General features: G+C 56.0%; 1 protein-coding gene across 5 annotated transcripts; it reads left to right on the top strand.

The window, feature by feature from the left end:
• The first annotated feature begins 7,074 nt into the window (after positions 1-7,074).
• DPF1 (double PHD fingers 1) lies at positions 7,075-18,981 on the top strand. Of its 5 annotated transcripts, none has more exons than XM_044256530.1 (12): positions 7,075-7,107; positions 11,731-11,891; positions 11,989-12,096; positions 13,384-13,511; positions 13,775-13,864; positions 14,269-14,347; positions 14,548-14,679; positions 15,561-15,611; positions 15,705-15,824; positions 16,873-16,985; positions 17,556-17,667; positions 17,828-18,981. In XM_044256530.1, exons 2-12 carry the CDS (start codon positions 11,867-11,869, stop codon positions 17,896-17,898), a joined length of 1,029 nt encoding a protein of 342 aa, XP_044112465.1. In that variant the 5' UTR covers positions 7,075-7,107; positions 11,731-11,866; the 3' UTR covers positions 17,899-18,981. The 5 variants fall into 5 exon arrangements, with proteins under 5 accessions (XP_044112465.1, XP_044112462.1, XP_044112466.1 ...); XM_044256527.1 differs by lacking the exon at positions 7,075-7,107 and adding an exon at positions 10,245-10,339; XM_044256531.1 differs by lacking the exon at positions 7,075-7,107 and adding an exon at positions 10,266-10,339 and having other exon boundaries at positions 13,781-13,864; positions 17,586-17,667.
• Positions 18,982-19,253: the final 272 nt, after the last annotated feature.

Raw genomic sequence — 19,253 nt, 5'->3', positions numbered from 1 at the left:
TGGAGACCTGGCAGCACGAGCCAAGAAAAGCCACCAGATGCTGGGAGAGGCACAGACCGTGTGCTCTCCTGGCACCTCCAGAAGGCGGGGGGCCCTGTCCACACCTTAATTTCGCCCAGTGATACTGATTTTAGACTTCTGGCCTCCAGAACAGTAGGAAAAGACATTTCTGTTGTTTTAAGTCATGGAGTTGGCTGTCATTTGTCGCAGCGGCCACAGTTCTGCCACTGCTCATTCCCTCTTCACCCCTGTTCTGCCCCCTCCTCCCACTGGAGCCCCTGCAGCCTCCTCCCCGGTCTCTGTCCCCCACCCACCCCAGCAATCTGGCCCACTTGTGCGCCTGTGGGGGGGGGGGCTCTTTCTAGGACAGCATCAGATCATGCTTAGAACACACCACCCGGGGGCGCCTGGGTGGCTCAGTGGGTTAAAGTCTCTGCTTTCCGCTCAGGTCATGATCCCAGAGTCCTGGGATTTAGACCCGCGTCAGGCTCTCTGCTGGGCAGGGAGCCTGCTTCCCTTCCTCTCTGTCTGCCTGCCTCTCTGCCTACCTGTGATCTCTGGCTGTCAAATAAATAAATAAAATCTTAAAAAAAAAAACCACCACCGGCTTCCTTACCCTGGGTTTGTTTGTTTGTTTAATTAACACATAGTGTATTATTTGTTTCAGGGGTACAGGTCTGTGATTCATCAGTTTAACACAATTTACAGCATTCACCGTAGCACACACCCTCCGCAATGCCCATCCCTCAGCCACCCCATCCCTCTCACCCTCCTCCCCTCCAGCCACCCTCAGCTTGTTTCCTGACATTAAGAGTCTCTTATGGTTTGTCTGTGATACAATACATTAATAAAAGAAAGAACAAAAACCATATGATCCTCTCAATAGATGCAGAACAGGCATTTGGCAAAGTACAAAACTCTTCACGGTGTTGGGATAGAGGATATGTACCTCAATATCATCAAAACCCACAGCGAGTATCATTCTGAATGGGGAAAACCCGAGAGCTTTTCCCCTAAGGTCAGGAACACAGCAGGGATGTCCACTATCACCACTGCTATTCAACATAGTTCTAGAAGTCCTAGCCTCAGCAACCAGACAACAAAAAGAAATAGAAGGCAGCCAAATCAGCAAAGAAGAAGCCAAAGTATCACTCTTTGCAGATGACATGATACTTTATGTGGAAAACCCAAAGACTCCACCCCAAAACTGCCAGAACTCATACAGGAATTCAGTAAAGTGTCAGGATATAAAATCAATGCACAGAAATCAGTTGCATTTCTATACACCAACAGCAAGACACAAGAAAGAAATTAAGGAGTTGATCCCATTTACAACTGCACCCAAAATCATAGGATATCTAGGAATAAACCTAACCAAAGAGGCAAAGAATCTGTACTCAGAAACTATAAAGTACTCATGAAAGAAATTGAGGAAGACACAAAGAAATGGAAAAGTGTCCCATGCTTGGATTGGAAGAAAAAATATTGTGAAAATGTCTATGATACCTAGAGCAATCTACACATTGAATGCAATCCCTATCAAAATACCATCAACTTTTTTCTAAGAAAGGGAACAAATAATCCTAAAATTTATATGAAACCCGAAAGGACCCGAATAGCCAGAGGAAAGTTGAAGAAGAAAACCAAAGTTGGTGGCATCACAATTCCAGACTTCAAGCTCTATTACAAAGCTGTCATCATCAAGACAGTATGGTACTGGGCGCCTGGGTGGCTCAGTGGGTTAAGCCGCTGCCTTCGGCTCAGGTCATGATCTCAGGGTCCTGGGATCGAGTCCCGCATCGGGCTCTCTGCTCAGCAGGGAGCCTGCTTCCTCCTCTCTCTCTCTCTGCCTGCCTCTCTGCCTACTTGTGATCTCTCTCTGTCAAATAAATAAATAAAATCTTTAAAAAAAAAAGACAGTATGGTACTGGCACAAAAACAGACACATGGATCAACAGAACAGAACAGAGAGCCCAGAAATGGACCCTCAACTCTGTGGCCAACTAATCTTCAACAAAGCAGGAAAGAATGTCCAATGGAAAAAAGCCAGTCTCTCCAACAAATGGTGTTGGGATAACTGGACAGCCACATGCAGAAGAATGAACCTGGACCATTTCCTTAGACCACACACGAAAATAGACTTACCCTGGGTTTTAAGGCCCTACCTACGTGGTCTGACCTTGAACTCAGTCTCAGGATTGTTGTGAGGGTCACGAGACAGTACCCTGGCAGGGGGAGGACTGCTCAGTGACCAGGACCGCCCCCCCCCATAGCCAGCCCATGTCAGGACAGCACACAGGGTTCTTGGGGTCGGCACACTGCACACTTTGGGATTTGTGATCTCCCAGCAGAGGCCACCCCTCTGGGAGGGGGAGGGGAGGGATGGAATTGCGCTCATCCCACGAGGCTGTTGAGATGACCTACGTAACACCTTCCGCCTGGGTGAGGTGTCTGGTAGGTGTTCCGCCACAGGAGTTTATGATGTAAGGATTGCATTTATCACGTGCTAAAGTGCCAGGCACTGCTCTAAGTGCTTCACATGGACCCACACACCTAGGAAGTTGGAACTTCGCTACTATTTTGCAGATGAAAACTCTAAAGTTCCAGAAAGATGCAGGAGGTTCCTGCGGAGCCGCAGGGGAACACAGGACTTATTATAGGACCCCTGTCCCCACACCTCTCCGCATCCCTGCACTTGGCAGCCTTCCCTTCAATTGCATTTTGTTTCTTCTGTGTTTGTCCTCACCCACTAACGCAGTGGTTCTCATGCCTTGATGTCATTAGAAAGATGTGGGGGCTTGCTACGGATAGATTCTAGTATCTGTTTTCAGAGCACCCTGAATCCCTAGGGCCAGGACATGAGGGGATAGGGGGCAGGGATGGCATTTTCACACACCTGAGGGGATTCCGACATGGAAGGCAGTAAGCCACCCCTCAGAGTAGCACAGGGAGGAAAGGTGAGGTTAGTTTCTCAGTCAGACCTGGGTTCAAATCCTAGCTCTCCCTGCCCTGATGGGTGGGGGCTTTCCGTGAGGGTGTTGTCCCTCTGAGCCTGAGTTGCCTGACCTTAGGGGAGGGCTGTATACTCTGAAGATTAGTGCGGAAGAGGGGGATGTGGGGTAGGAGGTTAGCAATGGAGCCTCCCTCAGAGGCCCAGGCAAAGCCCCCAGGGGTCTGCACACACAGAGGGTGTGCAGGATCTGTGACCCCACTACCAGGAGGGTATCTGTCCTAGGTCTGAGGATTCAGAACAACCTGTGTGGACAAAGACTGGGGCCACAGTGCCCTCTGGTGGCCAGATTCTTAGGCTCCAGGGTTAGGAGAAGTGACCAAAGGCTTGGACTTCCAGGATCAGTGTCCCCAACACTTGGGTGACAGGAAGATTGGGCATCAGCATCCCAGGATGTCAGAACAGACAATAGTTCCATGCTTAGAGAGGGCAAGGGGTCACGACTTGAAAGGATTCCCTTGGAATCTTCTCCAAAAAATCCCTCCCGGACCCACAGCCCAGGTCAGGAGCCTCCTCTGGGCTCGCAGTTCTTGTGCTTTCTTACCCCAGCCTTGACCCCTCTGCCTGCACTTCCTCCCCTCTTGGCTGTAACTGTGTGGGGGTGCGTCTGTTATCCCACCAGACTGTGAGCTTAAGAGCCCAGGGCAGAGCCGGCACCTCTATGTCCAGCCTTCCCGTTCAGAGCTAGGGACTATAATAGTCTAGAAAGGAGTGAATGTGCTTGTGAACCTCTCTCTCTCTTCGTCTTTAGCTCCAGACACCCTGCTGGGGGGTTTCCTTAATACAGCATATTCGTTCAGGCTGTCCTCGTGTCTGTGTGCAGGAGGGCACAGTCTGGAGCCCGCCTTTGCTGGCTGCGTGCCTCAGAGCTAGAAGGTGGGGAGAGACACGGAGTGAAACGTCTGTTTGATCCGCTGATTTGTTCAACAAATAATTATTGCACATTTACTACTTTTCAGGCCCTGTTCTAGGCAGTGGGAAGACAGCAGCAGATGGGACAAGCTCTGCCTTCACAGAGCTGATATTCTAATGGGTGGAGACAGACAGTAAGTCAAATAACTAAACAGGTCTACTAAACGATGACAAACTATGATAAGTATTGAAGGAAAAAGCAATTGAGAGGACAAGGTGATAGGGGATGCCATTTTACCTGAGGCTACATCTGAGGAGGGGACATTTAGTGAGAAACCTGAATAAAGGGAGGGATGGGGCCATGTGGATATCTGGGGCAGGAACATTCTAGGCAGAGAGAAGAGCAAGTGCAAAGATCCTGTGGTACCAGAGGACTGGTACCTTCCAGGAACAGGGAGGAAATCAGTGTGGCTGGAGCAAAGTCAGCCAAAGGAAGGAGAGAGGGAGATGAGGTCAGAAATTGGATGAGGGATCAAGTAGGGCCTTGAGGGCAGAGGGAGGGCTTTGCATTTTATTCTAATTGTGAAAGAAGCCACTGGAGGTTTTGAGCTAGAGAGCATTGTGATGTCATATGTTTTAGGTAGCCCACACTGGCTGCGGCAGGGAGGACAGACTGGGAGCTGTCCAGGCAGAGACAGTGGTGGATGGTGCCAGGTGGACGCTGTGAAAGGAGAGGACTAGGTGGATCCTGGATCTGTTTTGTGAATGTAGAGATAACAGGACTTGCTGATGGGCTTGGTGTGTGTGTGTGTGTGTGTGTGTGTGTGTGTGTGTGTGTGAGAGAGAGAGAGAGAGAGAGAGAGGGAGAGAGAGAGAGAAAGAAGAGAGCCAATGATTGATTGCACTTAGAACAAAATCCATTTTCTTTGTAATGTCCTACAAGGCTCTACATGATCTGGGTCCTTGCTCTCTCCCCAACCTTGTCTCTCCCCTCGCTCACTCTGCTCCAGTCACAGCAGCTTTCTTACTGGTCTTTCCCTTATCAAAGCTCATTCCCTTTCCCCTCCTGTTGCCTGGCTGGAACTTCTTATGTCTCAGCTTGAATGCCATCTCCTCAGAGAAGCCACTTTATAGCATTCATAATTCTCTAAAATGATTTTTGTCTCTTTATTTTCTTCTTTATCACCTATCTGTCTTTCTCCATGAAAAGGTCAGCTCCTTGAGGGCAGCGACTTTGTTGGGTCACTGCTATATGCCACCGTGTCCAGAAGAGTGCCTGGCACCTGGCAGGCACTGAATAAGTGAACAAAGGCAGTGGTTAACCCCTGTGCTTGTCTACACGTTGGCTTACACAGAAGAGACATCAGACCCGCAAGCAAAGACAAGGATACACGACAGATCCTCGGGTCATCCACATACCCAGGGGAGACCCAGAGGCCAGGGACCACCTGCTCCCACGCCGACGGGTCCTGGAGGATGGAGAGCCCGAGATGGGAATGGAGCACCCTCAGGGAGGAGTAAAGGATGCTCTGGGACGAGTCCAGCCCCGCCCTGTATCCTCAGCAGCCAATGGGCGTGTGGTCCTCCCGGCGCCCCCTGGGACGTGTAGTCCGGCCAGGGGCGCCCTCGGGCGCCGCCGCGCGCCCCTAGACTCCACGTCCCGTCGTGCGCCGGGAGGTGCGGGGATTGGCCGAGCCCCGCCCCCGGCCCGCCCCGCTCGGCTCGCGCCGCAGCCCCAAGAATGAATGAAATCGTAGCGCGCTGGGCGGCAGAGCGGGCGGCGCAGGCCGGGCTGGGCCCGCGCGCGGCGGCAGCAGCGCCCCGGGCCGGAGGCGGCCCAGCCGAGCGGGCCATGGCCACCGCCATTCAGAACCCGCTCAAGTCGTGAGTGTCCCCGCCGTCCACGTCCCTCCATCCTGCCCCCATCCCCGGCCCTTCCCCCGCCCTCGCTGGGGAAGGGGACGCGGCGCTCGGAAGGTAGTTTAATGGGGAACCCCAGAGCGCCCCCCACCCCTGGGGGGACCCACCGCCCCTTGTTGTCCCCTGGGGTTGGGGGCGGGAGCCCCTTCAGGGTCGCGGGGGCGTCTCTTCTTTGTCGCTGTCAGTGAAGGAATGTGGCGCGGGCTGGGGGGTGGCGGAGTCTGTTTCCCCACCCAGAGTGGGGGTAGGGGCTTCCCTCTCCTCCTCCTCCATCTCTCCTCCTCCGCGCCTCCGGGGGCGCCGGGCCTGCCCCGGCATAGGGCTGGGAGTACGGACGCTTAAGTCCAGACCTCAGTCTCCGGGCTCCTCACCACCTTCTTTCCTCACATCAGAACCTTTCTCTTTCCCCCCTCTTTCTCTGGGGCCTCGGCTCGCGCGACCGCAGGGTGGGAGCTGAGACGTCGGGGGTCCTGTCTCCCCTTTTTCCTCCCCCGGTCTTCAGGACCTAGAAGCTCTGACGACCAGGTTAGCTTAGACCGTGGGATCGCTCCTTCTCCCTGCCAATAGACACCTAACAAGAGCACCTCTCATCCTCCTGGGGACCGGATGCCTCTGGAGAGGATGCTGGCAGCGCCCTCAATCTCGGGGGATTCCCTCCCTTTTTCCCTGTCCGCGTCCCTCCTCCGAGCGTTAGCTTCCTCCTGGGCCCGACAGCTGGGAACCTGGACGCCTGGGTTCAAGCCCAGCCCCGTCCCATCCCTCCCCTGTCCTATCCATCCCTCGCTGGGGCCACCTCTCTTCTTCTTTCTTTCTATCTTTCTCTCGCGCTCCCTCTTCGGGATCCCGGACTCCCGGGTCCCAGCGCTCCCCACCCCCTTTCCTCTGGCGGTGACAGCGGGCTCAGAGTGACAGGCGCGCGGCCGTTCCCGCCCTCCCTCCTCGGCGGGCGAGCGCGGCACTCCCCTCCCCCTCCTCCCGGGCCTGGGGGAGGAGGCGGAGGGCGAACGCCCGCGGCGCCGCACAAAGGGGCTGGGGCGACCTGCCCCCCAACCCCGCTTCCCCCAACCCGTAGCGCTCGCCGCCTTGACCTTGAGCAACGCGTGCTGGCGGGTGGGGAGGGAGAAGGGGCGGGAGCGCCCCCCACCCTCCCAAGGGCTGTGTCTCACTGCCGGACCCAAGGCCTCCAGTGGTTTCTGGTTTCTGGCAGGGGCCTGTTGGGAGAGGAGGGGGAGGGGGCTCAATAGGCACGCGCCCACTTGCGTGGCTTTGCGGTCAGCCAGAGAGCATACAGGGCGTGTGTGCGGAGCTGGGGTCAGTGTGAGGAGGTGTGTGATGGTGACAACCTTCTGCTTCCCTCTCACTCTCTTACACACACACACAGATGTGTCTGCTATGAGGAACACCCTGGAGCGGGTTGTGACAGGGTTCCTGTACAGGTTGGTGGATCTCCAGGCACTCTGGCCTCCTCACCCTGACCCTGGAGTCCAGACCTCTCGGAGGAGGCCAAAGGAAGCGCTGGAGTGGGAGCCCTTACTTGCCCTTCTCTGCTCTCATCCTGGGAAAGGTCTGCAAGCAAGGTTGAGGGTTGAGGGTAGGAACTGGCTTCTGAAGGAAGGTGAGAGCCAAGTCCTCTTGGGAGTGGGAGAGTGGACTGTGCAGGCGTAGAGGTTCTGACTGCCCAGTTTCAAACCTCATCCTTTGCTATTAATTCACTCCCCTTCTCTCCCTCCTCCAGAGCCTGAGTGTTACCATTTGTGTACTGGGGAATCATTACAGTGCCTATGACCTCAAGGGGCTGTTGTGGTCTTTGTAAAGCACTTGATACAGAGCCTGACTCTGCCTAAATACACTAATTATTAGTAGTAGTATCAATATTGGTTTCTCACTTGGTCCACTGTCCGTGTAGGGTATTACAGGGGCCTGGAGGCCGGAATGAGGTTAGGTGGGAGTGGCAGCACGTTTCTCTGCTCTCACCTTTTGAGGGGTCTGCAGGGATGAGGGTGGGAGCTAGGGCGAGGAGGACTGCTTCGACAAGGGAGTTCAAGTGTGGAAGAGGGATCTGTGAAGGTGACCAGGGGCAAGAAAAGGGAGGGAGTTGTCAGTTTGTGTCAGCTCTGCGGGTCAGTCGTGCTGCTAGACAAGGGCCACCAGGGAGGGGATGGGCTATATTCTATACTCAGGCCCCAAACTGGTCAAATTGATGTAAGTGTCCTGGGGTGGGGCAGGAGGGAGATGGAATGTCTGAGGCTGGAGGTGTGGGGAGCAAGTGTAATGTGTTGGGGGACCTGTGAGGGTGGTGGGAGGTGTAAGAGGAAGGTGGCAAGGGCACTCTGGGAGCTGAGCTGATGGGCAGGGAGGGGTGTGTGTGAGGGCTTTCTGCCGGTGAGGTGTGGGGTGGCCGGTATAGGAGCCTGGAGGCCAGCGTGAGCCTGCGGGTACCAGCATCCCTGACTTACTCCCGATGCCACCTACTTTAGGCCAGATGTGAAGCCGAGACCCACTGTGTCCTGTTGGGAGTAGGGGAGGGAGAAGGTCGAGCCTTACCTGGGGGAGATCGGGGGAGAGTTTGTGGAAGGGGTCTAAGACTAGGGGTGTGTGTGTTTAGAAGTGATAAATGTGGAAGACACTGAGGGTGTCTCTCTCACCAGAGAGTAAGTGGAGGCATCAAGTGACAAAAGAGGTGAAGGCTAGTCTGCCTTTCTGTCAGCTGGAGAGCCCCCTGGTGGACAAGGACATTTGTGGGCGTTTTTTATCCATGGGGGTGGGGGTACAGGGGGGCTCAAACTGGAGCATAAACTTTGGACCAGGGGGAATTTCAGGAGAGCCATGGTGTGGCCTGGTGGGGCAGCTCACTGTCTGGGGATCCCTTAGGGTGCAGTCTGTGTGGGTGACAGTGGGAGAAAGAAGGAGGTAGGATTCATTCTGGTACAGATATCCAGGGGAGGGAATCCTTCTCTTAGTCCCACCCTCAAACCGTGGCCAGGGGCTGAGGGCATGTAATTTCCTCTCCCTCTGCCTCCCATTGCTTATCTGGAAAATAGGCATAAAAATAGCATCCCCTCAGACGATGTGTTATGAGGATTGTAGGAGTTACTCCTGTTGAAGCATTTAGAACTGTGTCAGGCACGTGGTGGGTACTCAGTATATTTATTTAATCATTTGACAAAAACTTACGAGCATCTACTTGTGTCAGGCATTATTCTTTCTAGAAATGGTTGGCTATCACCATTTTACATCTAACTGCATATCAGATCCTCTGGAGTGAATTTACTGAACGTCTACTACCTGCTAGATACTTAAAAGAAAGGATGCCTTTTACGTTTATGGGGGGTTCCTGGGTGGCTTAGTCCATTAAGTGACGGATTCTTTTTTTTTTTTTTTTTTAAGATTTTATATATTTATTTGACAGAGAGATCACAAATAGGCAGAGAGGCAGGCAGAGAGAGGGGGAAGCGGGGTCTCTACTGAGCAGAGAGCCCAACGCGGGGTTGATCCCAGAACCCTGAGATCAGGACCTGGGCGGAAGGCAGAGGCTTAACCCACAGAGCCACCCAGGCGCCCCAAGCGACAGATTCTTGATCTCAACTCAGGTCTGGATTTCCCGGAGCTATGGGGTGGACTCCACACTGGGCATGGGAAAAAATAAAAAATAAAAACACTTTGTGCATATTTACTCATTTAATCCTTACAACAATCCAATGAGGTGTTACCCTCATTTTACAGATGAGGAAACTTAGGCCCAGAAAGGTTAAGTCATTTGCCCAAGGCCACATGGCCATCGAAGTTGCAGAGCCAGGATTTGAACCTGCAAGTTGTGGGTAGGGCTACTAACAAACGCGGAGCAACGGGGCCTGCGGAAGGACGCGCTGGAGCAGGGCGGGGTCGCTGTGAGAGGGACCGCCCGTGTGGGACAGATAGGGTTCTCGGGAGCTGGGGGCGGGTGTGTGTGTGTGTGTGTTTGTGTGTGTGTGTGTGTGCGCGCGCGCTGGGGATGGGGGAGGGAGACGTGTCAGGGAGCCAAGTGCAGACTTGCCGGTGGGGACGTTTGTGTGGGCACCTCTAAGGTATCTCTACGTCTCATGGCTTCGAAGTGTTTGTGTGAGTGTAAATGTATGTGAGTCTGTGAAAGTGGGAGGGGAGTGTGCGTGAGTCTGCGTGGGAGGCTGTGAGTATACGTGTGAATGTGTGTGTAAACTGCCGTACGTGGGTGTGTGCGAGTCCAGGTGTGCATGTGTGAGTGGATGCCCGGGACACTGGATGCGCGTAAGAGCGGGCGGGTGTGAGTGACCGTGTGCGCTCCCTGGGCCTCACCTCTGCGCCCCCTTCTCCGCGGGGTCCGGGCGGCCCCCAGGCCCGGGACTACCACTCCCAGCATGGCCCGGGCGGGCCCGCCCTGCCGTCGTGATTGGCTGTGTCCCCGGTGCTCCCGCCCCGCGGGAATGAATGGATGGGCGGCCTCAGCGCCCGCCCGAGCGCTGGGAGGACCGACCCGGCGGGGACCTGCTGGGGGCAGGACCCGGGGAGCAAGATGGCCACGGTCATCCCCGGCCCCCTGAGGTGCTGCGGGCCGGCGGAAGGCGGGAGAGGGCGCGCGGACGGGTCTCCGTGGGCGCGCGCGCGCGCGCGCGCGCGCGCGTGTGTGTGTGTGTGGCGGCCGGGGGTGGGGCCGATGGGGTGCCTGGGGGGCTGTCACTGTGGGCCATGCTGCGCGGGGGTGCGAATGTGTGTGATTGTGGGTCTCTGGCAAGAAAGGTGTCCGATGCGCTGCTCCTGGAGGAGCGGAGCGTGTGGAGAAACTCGGAGTCCTCTTCTGGTCCTTTTCGGGAGAAGGGGGTCATGTCCGGCCCGCGACCCCCGGGTTGGGGAGAGAGTGAAATGGTCTGGGGGTGCGGGAGCCTTGGTAAACTTGGGTGAAGCCCACACTACCTTTGTCTTGGCATGTGGAGTGCGTGTCACTTGTTTGTTTGTTTGTTTGTTTGTTTTAATGTGTATGTGGATATGTGTTTATTTTAGTCTACACTAGGTATCTTTGGATATTTGGGTCTTTGAGTGTGTGTACATGTCCTTTAAAACTGCATCATTGGTGTTCTGTGTCTGGATTGGTAGGCATGTGTGTATTTATGTGTACATTTTTGTGTGAATATGGGTGCATTTGTCTATTCCTATGTTGTCTAGGTGTGTATCTTTGTGTGACTATGTGGTATTTTAGATGTTGATTTCTATATTGTGTATCTTTGTGATTGTGTGTGTGTGCCTGTCCTGTGTGAATCTGTGATTTCTTTGTATAGTGTGCCTGTATATGGTGTGTTTGTGGTTTGTTTGTTGTTGTGTCCTTGGGTATATAAGTGCATGTGTGGGTAGTTTGTTTTAACGTTCTTCTCATAATATTTGTGTATCTCTGTGTGTCTTTGGATGCGCTTGTGTAGTGCTGTGTGTGCGATCTGTTTGCATGTTGTGTGTCTTTGTGAGGGTGCTTTGTTTATGTTGTGTGTCTTTGGAGATGTGTGTATTTGTGCATGGATAGATGTGTGATGTGTCTGTTTCTACACCAGGTGACTTTGATGTTTGTGGTTTTTTTCAGTAGATATCTTTTTGCACATATGTGAGATTTGTCTGTTTCTCCTTTGTGAGTTTTGGGATATGTCTCTCTTTGTGTGTGAATCCTGTGTCGTTTGGTTGTGTTGTGTATTTTGATACATGCATATATGGATAGGTCCTGGTGTATTTTTGTCTGTTTCTGTATTGTGTGTATCTTACTTGATTGGTTCCAGGCGTGCTTGGGCCCTGGGTTGGGGGGTTCCTGAGTCCAGGAGTGACAGGAGGGGAGTGGTGAGGTTGGAGAAGTCTCCCCACACATTCCTGAAGGGTGCACTGAGAGAGGGGTACTGGGCGCCAGGTGCCCCTGCCCTTGCTGACAGCCGCTCGCCTGCTCACTCTCCCACTCGCAGCCTAGGCGAGGACTTCTATCGCGAGGCCATCGAGCACTGCCGCAGCTACAACGCGCGCCTGTGCGCCGAGCGCAGCCTGCGCCTGCCCTTCCTCGACTCGCAGACTGGCGTGGCCCAGAACAACTGCTACATCTGGATGGAAAAGACCCACCGCGGTCCTGGTACCTGCCAGGAGGATGGGGGCGGGGCAGGGCGGGGCAGCCCGCCTTCTTGTGTTCTCATGGCCCTTCCCTTGGCCCTTTGGCCTTCTCACTCCAGGTTTGGCCCCCGGACAGATCTACACATACCCAGCGCGCTGTTGGAGGAAGAAAAGGAGACTCAACATCCTAGAGGACCCCAGACTCCGGCCCTGCGAGTACAAGATTGGTGGGTGGAGCTTCAAGCTGTGCCCAGGGTGGCCCCATCAGTGCCCTGAGACCACGCTGATAAGTGTGTGGTGATGCCAGTGGGGATCTGACCATTTACCTTTTCCTCATAGCGAGGGTCTGCAGGTCTGTATCTGGGTGTAGCCCAGACCTTCCCCAGTTTTCTCTGAGTGACTGGGCTAAGGGCTTGGACTTTTCCTCCTTGGGCTGAGGTATATGGGGGGCAGAGTGGGTGGATCTTCCCCGGGTGAGCCAGGATATATCAGTGTCTGGCTGTATTTCTTCCTATGGGTGCCTGCAAGTGTCCATCTGTGTCAGAGTGTCTTTCCATCCGCAGTGGAGTGTATCTAAGAGTCTCTGTCTTTTGGTGTTTCCAGGAGTACTCGAGGGTTTATTTGGTCTTGTGTGTGTCTGGTCTAGCCCAGTATCCAGCGGTTCCTGAGTGTGTCTGGGTGGATCAGGGTGTCTGGCCGTCTCTTCATTGAGTGTCCAGATGCTTTAGAATGTCTGTGAGAATCTCTTCCCCTAGTGGCTGGTGTATTAGGTATATTTCTGCCCACGCGTGCCTGTCCAGCCAGAGAGTCAAGGCTTCCTTACTTCAGATGTGACAAGGGTTATCAGAGTCACTGGCACTTTCTTGTCCCTTGTCTGGGTGTATCCAAGGGTCTGTGTGGGTGCAGGTGTATTGAAGTATATCTGGCTGTGTCTTTCTGGGTGTGTCTGTCTGCCTCAGAGGGACTGCGTCTCCCCTATGTTCACCTGTAACCATCCAAGTGATTCTCTCCAGGTGTGTCTGTCTCTTCCACCTGTGTGTCCAGGTGTAGGGTAGGGTCCGGCTGTGTCTTCCTTATGTGGATCTAGGGAGTGCTGATGGTTTAATGTCTCTTTCTGATTGTCTCTGGGTGTATCCAAGGGCTTGGATGTGTTTCCTCCATGTGTCTGGGTGTATCTCTTCCTTTGTGTGCCTGGCTGTCTCAAGACGATCAGTCCGTATCTCCCATGTGCATCATGGTTGAGTCTCTGTATCTCTCCATTTGCATCCACGTGTAGTGAGGGTCTGACAGTGCCTTCTGAGTGGGTCTGAGTGGATCTGAGGGTCTGGCTGGGTCTTTCCCAGGGTCTCGGCAGCCTTCCCAGTATGTATGATTGCATCTTTGGGTCTTGTTACTGGTTGAGTGTGGGAAAGCCTCTTTCTCGAAGCAAAGGGCTTTGTTCCCTGAACTGGGCTGTTTGAGGACTCCTCCAGGGACAACTTCCCCATTTGACCCCACCCTGGCCTTGTCCCCAGACTGTGAGGCACCCCTGAAGAAGGAGGGCGGCCTCCCGGAAGGGCCAGTTCTTGAGGCGCTACTGTGTGCTGAGACTGGGGAGAAGAAGATTGAGTTGAAGGAGGAGGAGACCATTATGGACTGCCAGGTGGGACCACCCCTCGGGGGCCCCAGTTGCCTTCTCAACCCGGCCACCTGCCCTGGCCCATCCTAGTCCTGCTCAGCAATCTCCCCCGGTTCCCTAGGGCTTTTGGGCATCCTAAGTCTCCATCCTTCCACACCTCTTCTCTTTTTGGAAGACCTCTTGACTTCCCTTGCTCCCTGCAGTCTCCAGCTGTGTCCAAAACCCCTACGAAGCAGGATGGTGTCCCCCATTTTCTTGACCTCCATCTCCCTTCTCCTGATGCCCAGAAACAGCAGCTGCTGGAGTTTCCACATGATCTCGAGGTGGAAGACTTGGAGGATGACATTCCCAGGAGGAAGAACAGAGCTAAAGGAAAGGTATTACCCCCCTGTTCTTCTTCATCACCCCTCTCTTCAGTGACAGATCCCGTGTACTGAGCATGCACAATCGTTAGGCCCTGCCTCAGGTTGACCTCACTGAATCCTCAGAGCAGCCTGAAGGGGTGTGTGTGTGTGTGTGTGTGTGTGTGTGTATTTTATACCTATTTTACAGATGAGCAACCTGAGGCTCGGATATTATTAAGTCATTTGCAAAGCTGAGATTGTACAGTGGGTTAGAACTGTCCTTATGCCCATGCCATAGATGAGGAAACTGAACCTCAGAGAGGTCGGGGCCCAAAGTTAGGAAGTGGCAGAGCCACAGTTTACCTTTTGGGCTCAAATGATGAAAGTTCTTTGAGTTCCCTCCCTTTCTTGGCCGCTGACCCTGACTTTCCCCCCAGGCATACGGCATCGGGGGTCTCCGGAAACGCCAGGACACCGCTTCCCTGGAGGACCGAGACAAGCCGTATGTCTGTGATAGTGAGTCCTTCTGAAGAGAGGGAAAGAGAGAGAGTGGGGCCTAGAGACTTCTCCCCCGCTGGCCCCCTCCCTCCTGTTCTAGAGCCCGGTGGGAGGGGATGCTCAGGCCTCTGGCAGAGGGGGGAGGCGTGATCCCCGAGGCCAGGGTGGAGGCCGCAGGGGCCAAGAGGGTTGACGGGCCCTCCCTGCTCGCTCTCCAGTCTGTGGGAAACGGTATAAGAATCGGCCAGGGCTCAGCTACCACTACACCCACACCCACCTGGCTGAGGAGGAGGGGGAGGAGAACGCCGAGCGCCACGCCCTGCCCTTCCACCGGAAAAACAACCATAAACGTGAGCAGGCAGGCGGGCTGTGGGGCAGTGAGGGACCCTGGGAGTGGGGGCTGAGGAGCCTGGGAGGGAGGGGGCACGTTAGACATTTCTGGAAAATCTCCAGCTCAGCGGTCCCCTCCCCCCACCGACCATGGGGATGCTGGCTCTGGGGTTGCCATGGCAACCAACCATCTCTCCCTCGCTCCCGGCCGGGCATAATATTTCTGGGTCTGATTTATTGTTTCAATTAGAGCTTGGGGAGGGGGGTGATAGATAACTCCCCTCCCTCCCTTTCTCCCTTCTCCGCGAAGATTGGGCAGAGGGGCAGGGTCCGTGGCCCAGGAGCCCTCGGTGCCTGCCCATGCCAACCCTGTGCCAGCCCTGACAGCTGAGGGGTGGGGGAGGGTTTGGGGGAGGCTCTGCCAGGGGAGAAACTGTCTTCCCACCCCCCTCCTAGTGGGAGAGGGCAGACTCTTCATCCCATCCCCGCTCCACCCCCAGGAACCTCTGTGTTCAGGATTTTTCTTCTCCATGTCCATCTGTTTCCATGCCAGATCTTGGCCAATGGTGTCCCCGGTTTTCATCTAGTTGGGGCTCGGTGGCACTGGTTTGGGAGAAGGGTGTGTGAATGGGGAAGCTGGGGCTCTTCCGAAAGCCCTTCTTTGCAGTTTTACCTAAGAGAGAGGATGTGTGAGTTGTCCTCAGAGAGTTTGGGGTTCCTGAGGAGAATTATCTGGGTCCCCGACTCTGTTCTGCTTGTGGCCACAGCTCAGGGGTAGCCAGTCTCTCTCCTTACCTCCCCCGTGCCTGGAAAAAGGGGTCCACCGCTGGGGTGGAGGCTGGGGGCAGGGGGGGAGCCTTGCCTATGGTGAGAGCCCTTCTCTCTGTCCCCCCAACCCCAGAGTTTTACAAAGAATTGGCCTGGGTCCCTGAGGCACAGAGGAAACACACAGGTAGGGACGCCTCCCTCTGCCCCGACCTCTACAGCAGCCTTTGACTAGGTGCCCCTGCCTGTCTGCGTCAAACCCCTCCCTGCTGTCTTTCAGCCAAGAAGGCACCTGACGGCACTGTCATCCCCAACGGCTACTGTGACTTCTGCCTGGGTGGCTCCAAGAAGACGGGGTGTCCCGAGGACCTCATCTCCTGTGCTGACTGTGGGCGATCAGGTGATACCCCACCTGAGGTTGCTGGGGGCCAGGGAGGAGGGCACACCAGGAGTCCAGATCTGGAGGGTAGGAAGGCAGAGAAGTGCAGCCTGGCGGGGCAGGATGGGGGGATGACCCAGAACTGGTGGAGTGGAGTCCACTGCGGGAAACTGAGGGGGGCCAGAAGGGCTCTGGGAATAATAAGAGGTGGTGGTCCCAGCATTACTGGTAGTGGCCCGCGCTTCTCATGGCGAGGGGTACTGAAAGCTGGCCGCCGAGGCACTGTGGGTAGCAGACTATGATAGTGAGTAATGGGTGGCCACTGGCTGGGTACCGTGGATAACCAGCGGCGCTTGCCATGGGCTTGTGGTTCACAGAATGTGGCTTCCCAGGGTGGGCTGGTAGGTAATAGACTGTGGTTGCCTCAGCACAGTGGGGAATGGCTTGCGGTTGTCATGGTATTAAGGGGAGTGCGTGGGATACGGTTGTCATGGCGACTGGGTGCCATGGCCTGTAGCTGTCTGGGGCCCTCGGGTAATGGCTGAGAGGGTCTTGGCACCGGGGCAGTGGGACAGCATTGTACGGAAGTGTCAGGAAGAAGTTGGTTGCTGGGGTCTCCTTCAAAATGGGCTGGGGCTGCAGGGAACCCAGAGTGTGGGGACCCCACTGTGACAGGTAGTTGCCATAGCGCCGTGGCCTGGAGACTGTGGTTGCCACGTTACTGTGGTTAACAGAACCTGTTGGCCATTCTGCTGTGGGTAATGGAATGTGGCTGCCTCAGCACAGTGGTTAACAGAATGTGGCTGCCCGGGTGTTGTGGGTGGTAGAGAGTGGTTGCCACAGCACTGTGGGTAATGGAATGCGGTTGCCATGGTATTCCGGGGAGCAGAATGTGGTTACCATGGTGGCTGGGTAGGAGCCTGGTGGCCACGGAAGCGGCAGCGTGTGGTCGCTGGGCACCGGGAGCAGGGCGGAGGAGGTGGGGGGGGGGAGCCGTCTCCTCCCCTGGGCTCAGTGGCCCCCAGGGGCACGATGACCCCTAACCTCATCCCTGCCCCTCGGCCCCCAGGACACCCCTCATGTTTACAGTTTACGGTGAACATGACAGCGGCCGTGCGCACCTACCGCTGGCAGTGCATCGAGTGCAAGTCGTGCAGTTTGTGCGGCACCTCCGAGAACGACGTGAGTGCGCACCGCCCCCGGGCCACGCCCCCCAGGCGGCCCCTCCCGCCCCGCCCGTCCGCCAGCCCTTGCCCGCGGGGCCTCAGGCCGCTCCCCGGAGCCCCTCCCCGGGGAGCAGCCCCTTGGTGGGGAGCCCTCGTAACCTGTATTATTGTTATTGTTAGTGGCCATTAACTGAGCCCGGCACTTAGCGCTTAGTGCTCGTCGCTCTCTGACTCCTCCCAACCACCCTCAGAGGTAGGTGCTCTGGTCCCCACTTCACAGAGAAGAAACCGAGCTCAGAGAGGGGAAATGTCTGGCCCGAGGTCACCCAGCTAGGACGTCAGTAGAGCGGGGACCCAAACCTTCATCCATGGCGTCTAGAGCCGGTCTCAGGCCATCTGGGTGTCCTGTTAAAGTGTTCCACAGAATCTATAAGACCCAGACTAGGAGCTGCCAACGGGACGACCTCAGGGGTGTTCTGCAAAGATCTCTGAGCCCCTTCTTGTGGGAGGGCCCAGCTTCCCCAGCCCCTCTGACCTACCCCTGCCCCAGCCCCCCCACCCCGGTTTCTGGTGCCCGTGCCCCCAGGGTGCCAGCTGGGCGGGTCTCACCCCCCAGGACCAGCTGCTGTTTTGTGATGACTGCGATCGGGGTTACCACATGTACTGCCTGAGTCCCCCCATGGCGGAGCCCCCGGAAGGTGAGAGAAGAGGTGGGCACCATGGGCCGGGTGGGGGTGGGGGTGTTGAAAAGTAGTCTTCCTGCCTGTGAAGACCCAGGACCGGGGCTGCAGCCTGGGAGGGAGTCAGGACAGCCCTTCTGGGACCAGGGCCTAACTCCCTGTCCCCACCCCACCACAGGGAGCTGGAGTTGTCACCTCTGTCTTCGGCACCTGAAAGAGAAGGCCTCTGCCTACATCACTCTCACCTAGGCCTGGCTCTGGCTCACCTGGACCTCTGGGGTGGTGCTTCCTGATCTGCCTCTTGGAGCTCCTCCACGCTCTTCCTGCCCTCAGTGCCCCATAGCGGGAGGGGGAGGGGGGGAGCCCAAGAGGGGGCTGGGCCACCCCCTTCCCTCTGTGCAAGTGGAATGTTTGCCCTGTGGGTTGGTGGGCCCAGTAGGGCCCCTCTCCCTTCCTCCCTCCTTCCCCATCCCTTGGCAAATGGGCACCAGGGGCTTCTGCTCCCCTCAAAGCCATACCCCGCCTCTGGGCGGGCATGAGGGGTGGTAGATGCCAGCCCGGGGCACGGACACAGCGTTTTTCTAAAGAAAAAGTCAAAAAGTAAAAAAAAAAAAAGAAATTAATATATACAAAGAGTCCTATAAGGCCTGGCCCGGTGGAGGGGGCACTGCTGAGCGCATCCACTGGGAACCAGTCTATGCCAGCTTCCTGCCTAGCAGCCCCACCCCCCAGTTTCTGGAGTTGCAGCTGTCCCACCTCCTCACCCCAAGTGGGCACCATTCCCCCCTTGTGCCCAGGGCAGGTGGGTGTGGTGTCCACCTTCGCCCCCTCAATGGTGCCCACCGTGGATACTGCATGACGTGAACCATGGTTTTGAACTCCGTTCCTGGTCCCTCCCTGAGAGCCCCGCCCTGCCCTCTGCCTGCTGTGGCTGGGGCCTGCCATGGCTGGTGGGCGTTGGCTGGGGGGGCCGGGCGGCCCCTGCCCAGCGCCTGCTGGAATGAGAAGCACAGACTCTGCAACGGACTAGTTTTTCCTCCTTCCCCTGCTCCAGTTCCCCACCGGCCAGGCCGGGCTGTCCCCCTGCCACCCTCGTTGGCCATTTTGGGGGTAGCGAGGGGGCGTGGTTGTTTCTTGTGGTTGTGTGTGTTTGTTGTTCGGGTTTTAAAAAAAAGGGAAATTGAGACTGCAAGTGGGGGAGGTGGTGGGCTTGGGGGTCTCCCCCAATCCAGGCATGCCCCCCCCTTGTAAATGAGTCTCCTTTATTGCCTGCCTCTGCTGTGAATTAACTTGTTCTGTGTATTAAACTGGGCCTGACCCCTCTGCCCACGACTGCCTCGTTCTCCAGGCTGAACTGGGGGGCATCGCCAGGAAGGGGAGATGGGGGCCTTGTTGAGGGAGAACTGACCGAGATTAACAGCTGGAGCTGGTCCGACCTCCCTCTCCCTCCATCTCCCCCCCCTTGCACCCCGCCTTTCTCTGGCTTTGTCCCAGCTCCTCCCAGCCTCGCCGGAAAGGAGAGGGGGGATGGGGTGGAGGGGGCTCCCGCCCAGCCAGCTGTGGTTGCCCTGGCAACGGACTGCTGCAGCTGCAGCAAGCAGCAG

This window comes from Neovison vison, chromosome 7 (assembly GCF_020171115.1).
Source record: "Neovison vison isolate M4711 chromosome 7, ASM_NN_V1, whole genome shotgun sequence".
NCBI classification, from domain to species: domain Eukaryota; kingdom Metazoa; phylum Chordata; class Mammalia; order Carnivora; family Mustelidae; genus Neogale; species Neogale vison.
This window is presented reverse-complemented; position numbering and strand designations above follow the sequence as displayed.

Excerpts from the sequence above, each read along its gene's own strand:
- DPF1 (XM_044256527.1), top strand. The coding sequence starts at position 10,311 with ATGGCCACGGTCATCCCCGGCCCCCTGAG. Across the intron at positions 12,097-13,383 it reads GCCCTGCGAGTACAAGATTG|ACTGTGAGGCACCCCTGAAG; the intron begins GTGGGTGGAGCT and ends CCTTGTCCCCAG. Across the intron at positions 13,512-13,774 it reads AGACCATTATGGACTGCCAG|AAACAGCAGCTGCTGGAGTT; the intron begins GTGGGACCACCC and ends CCTGATGCCCAG.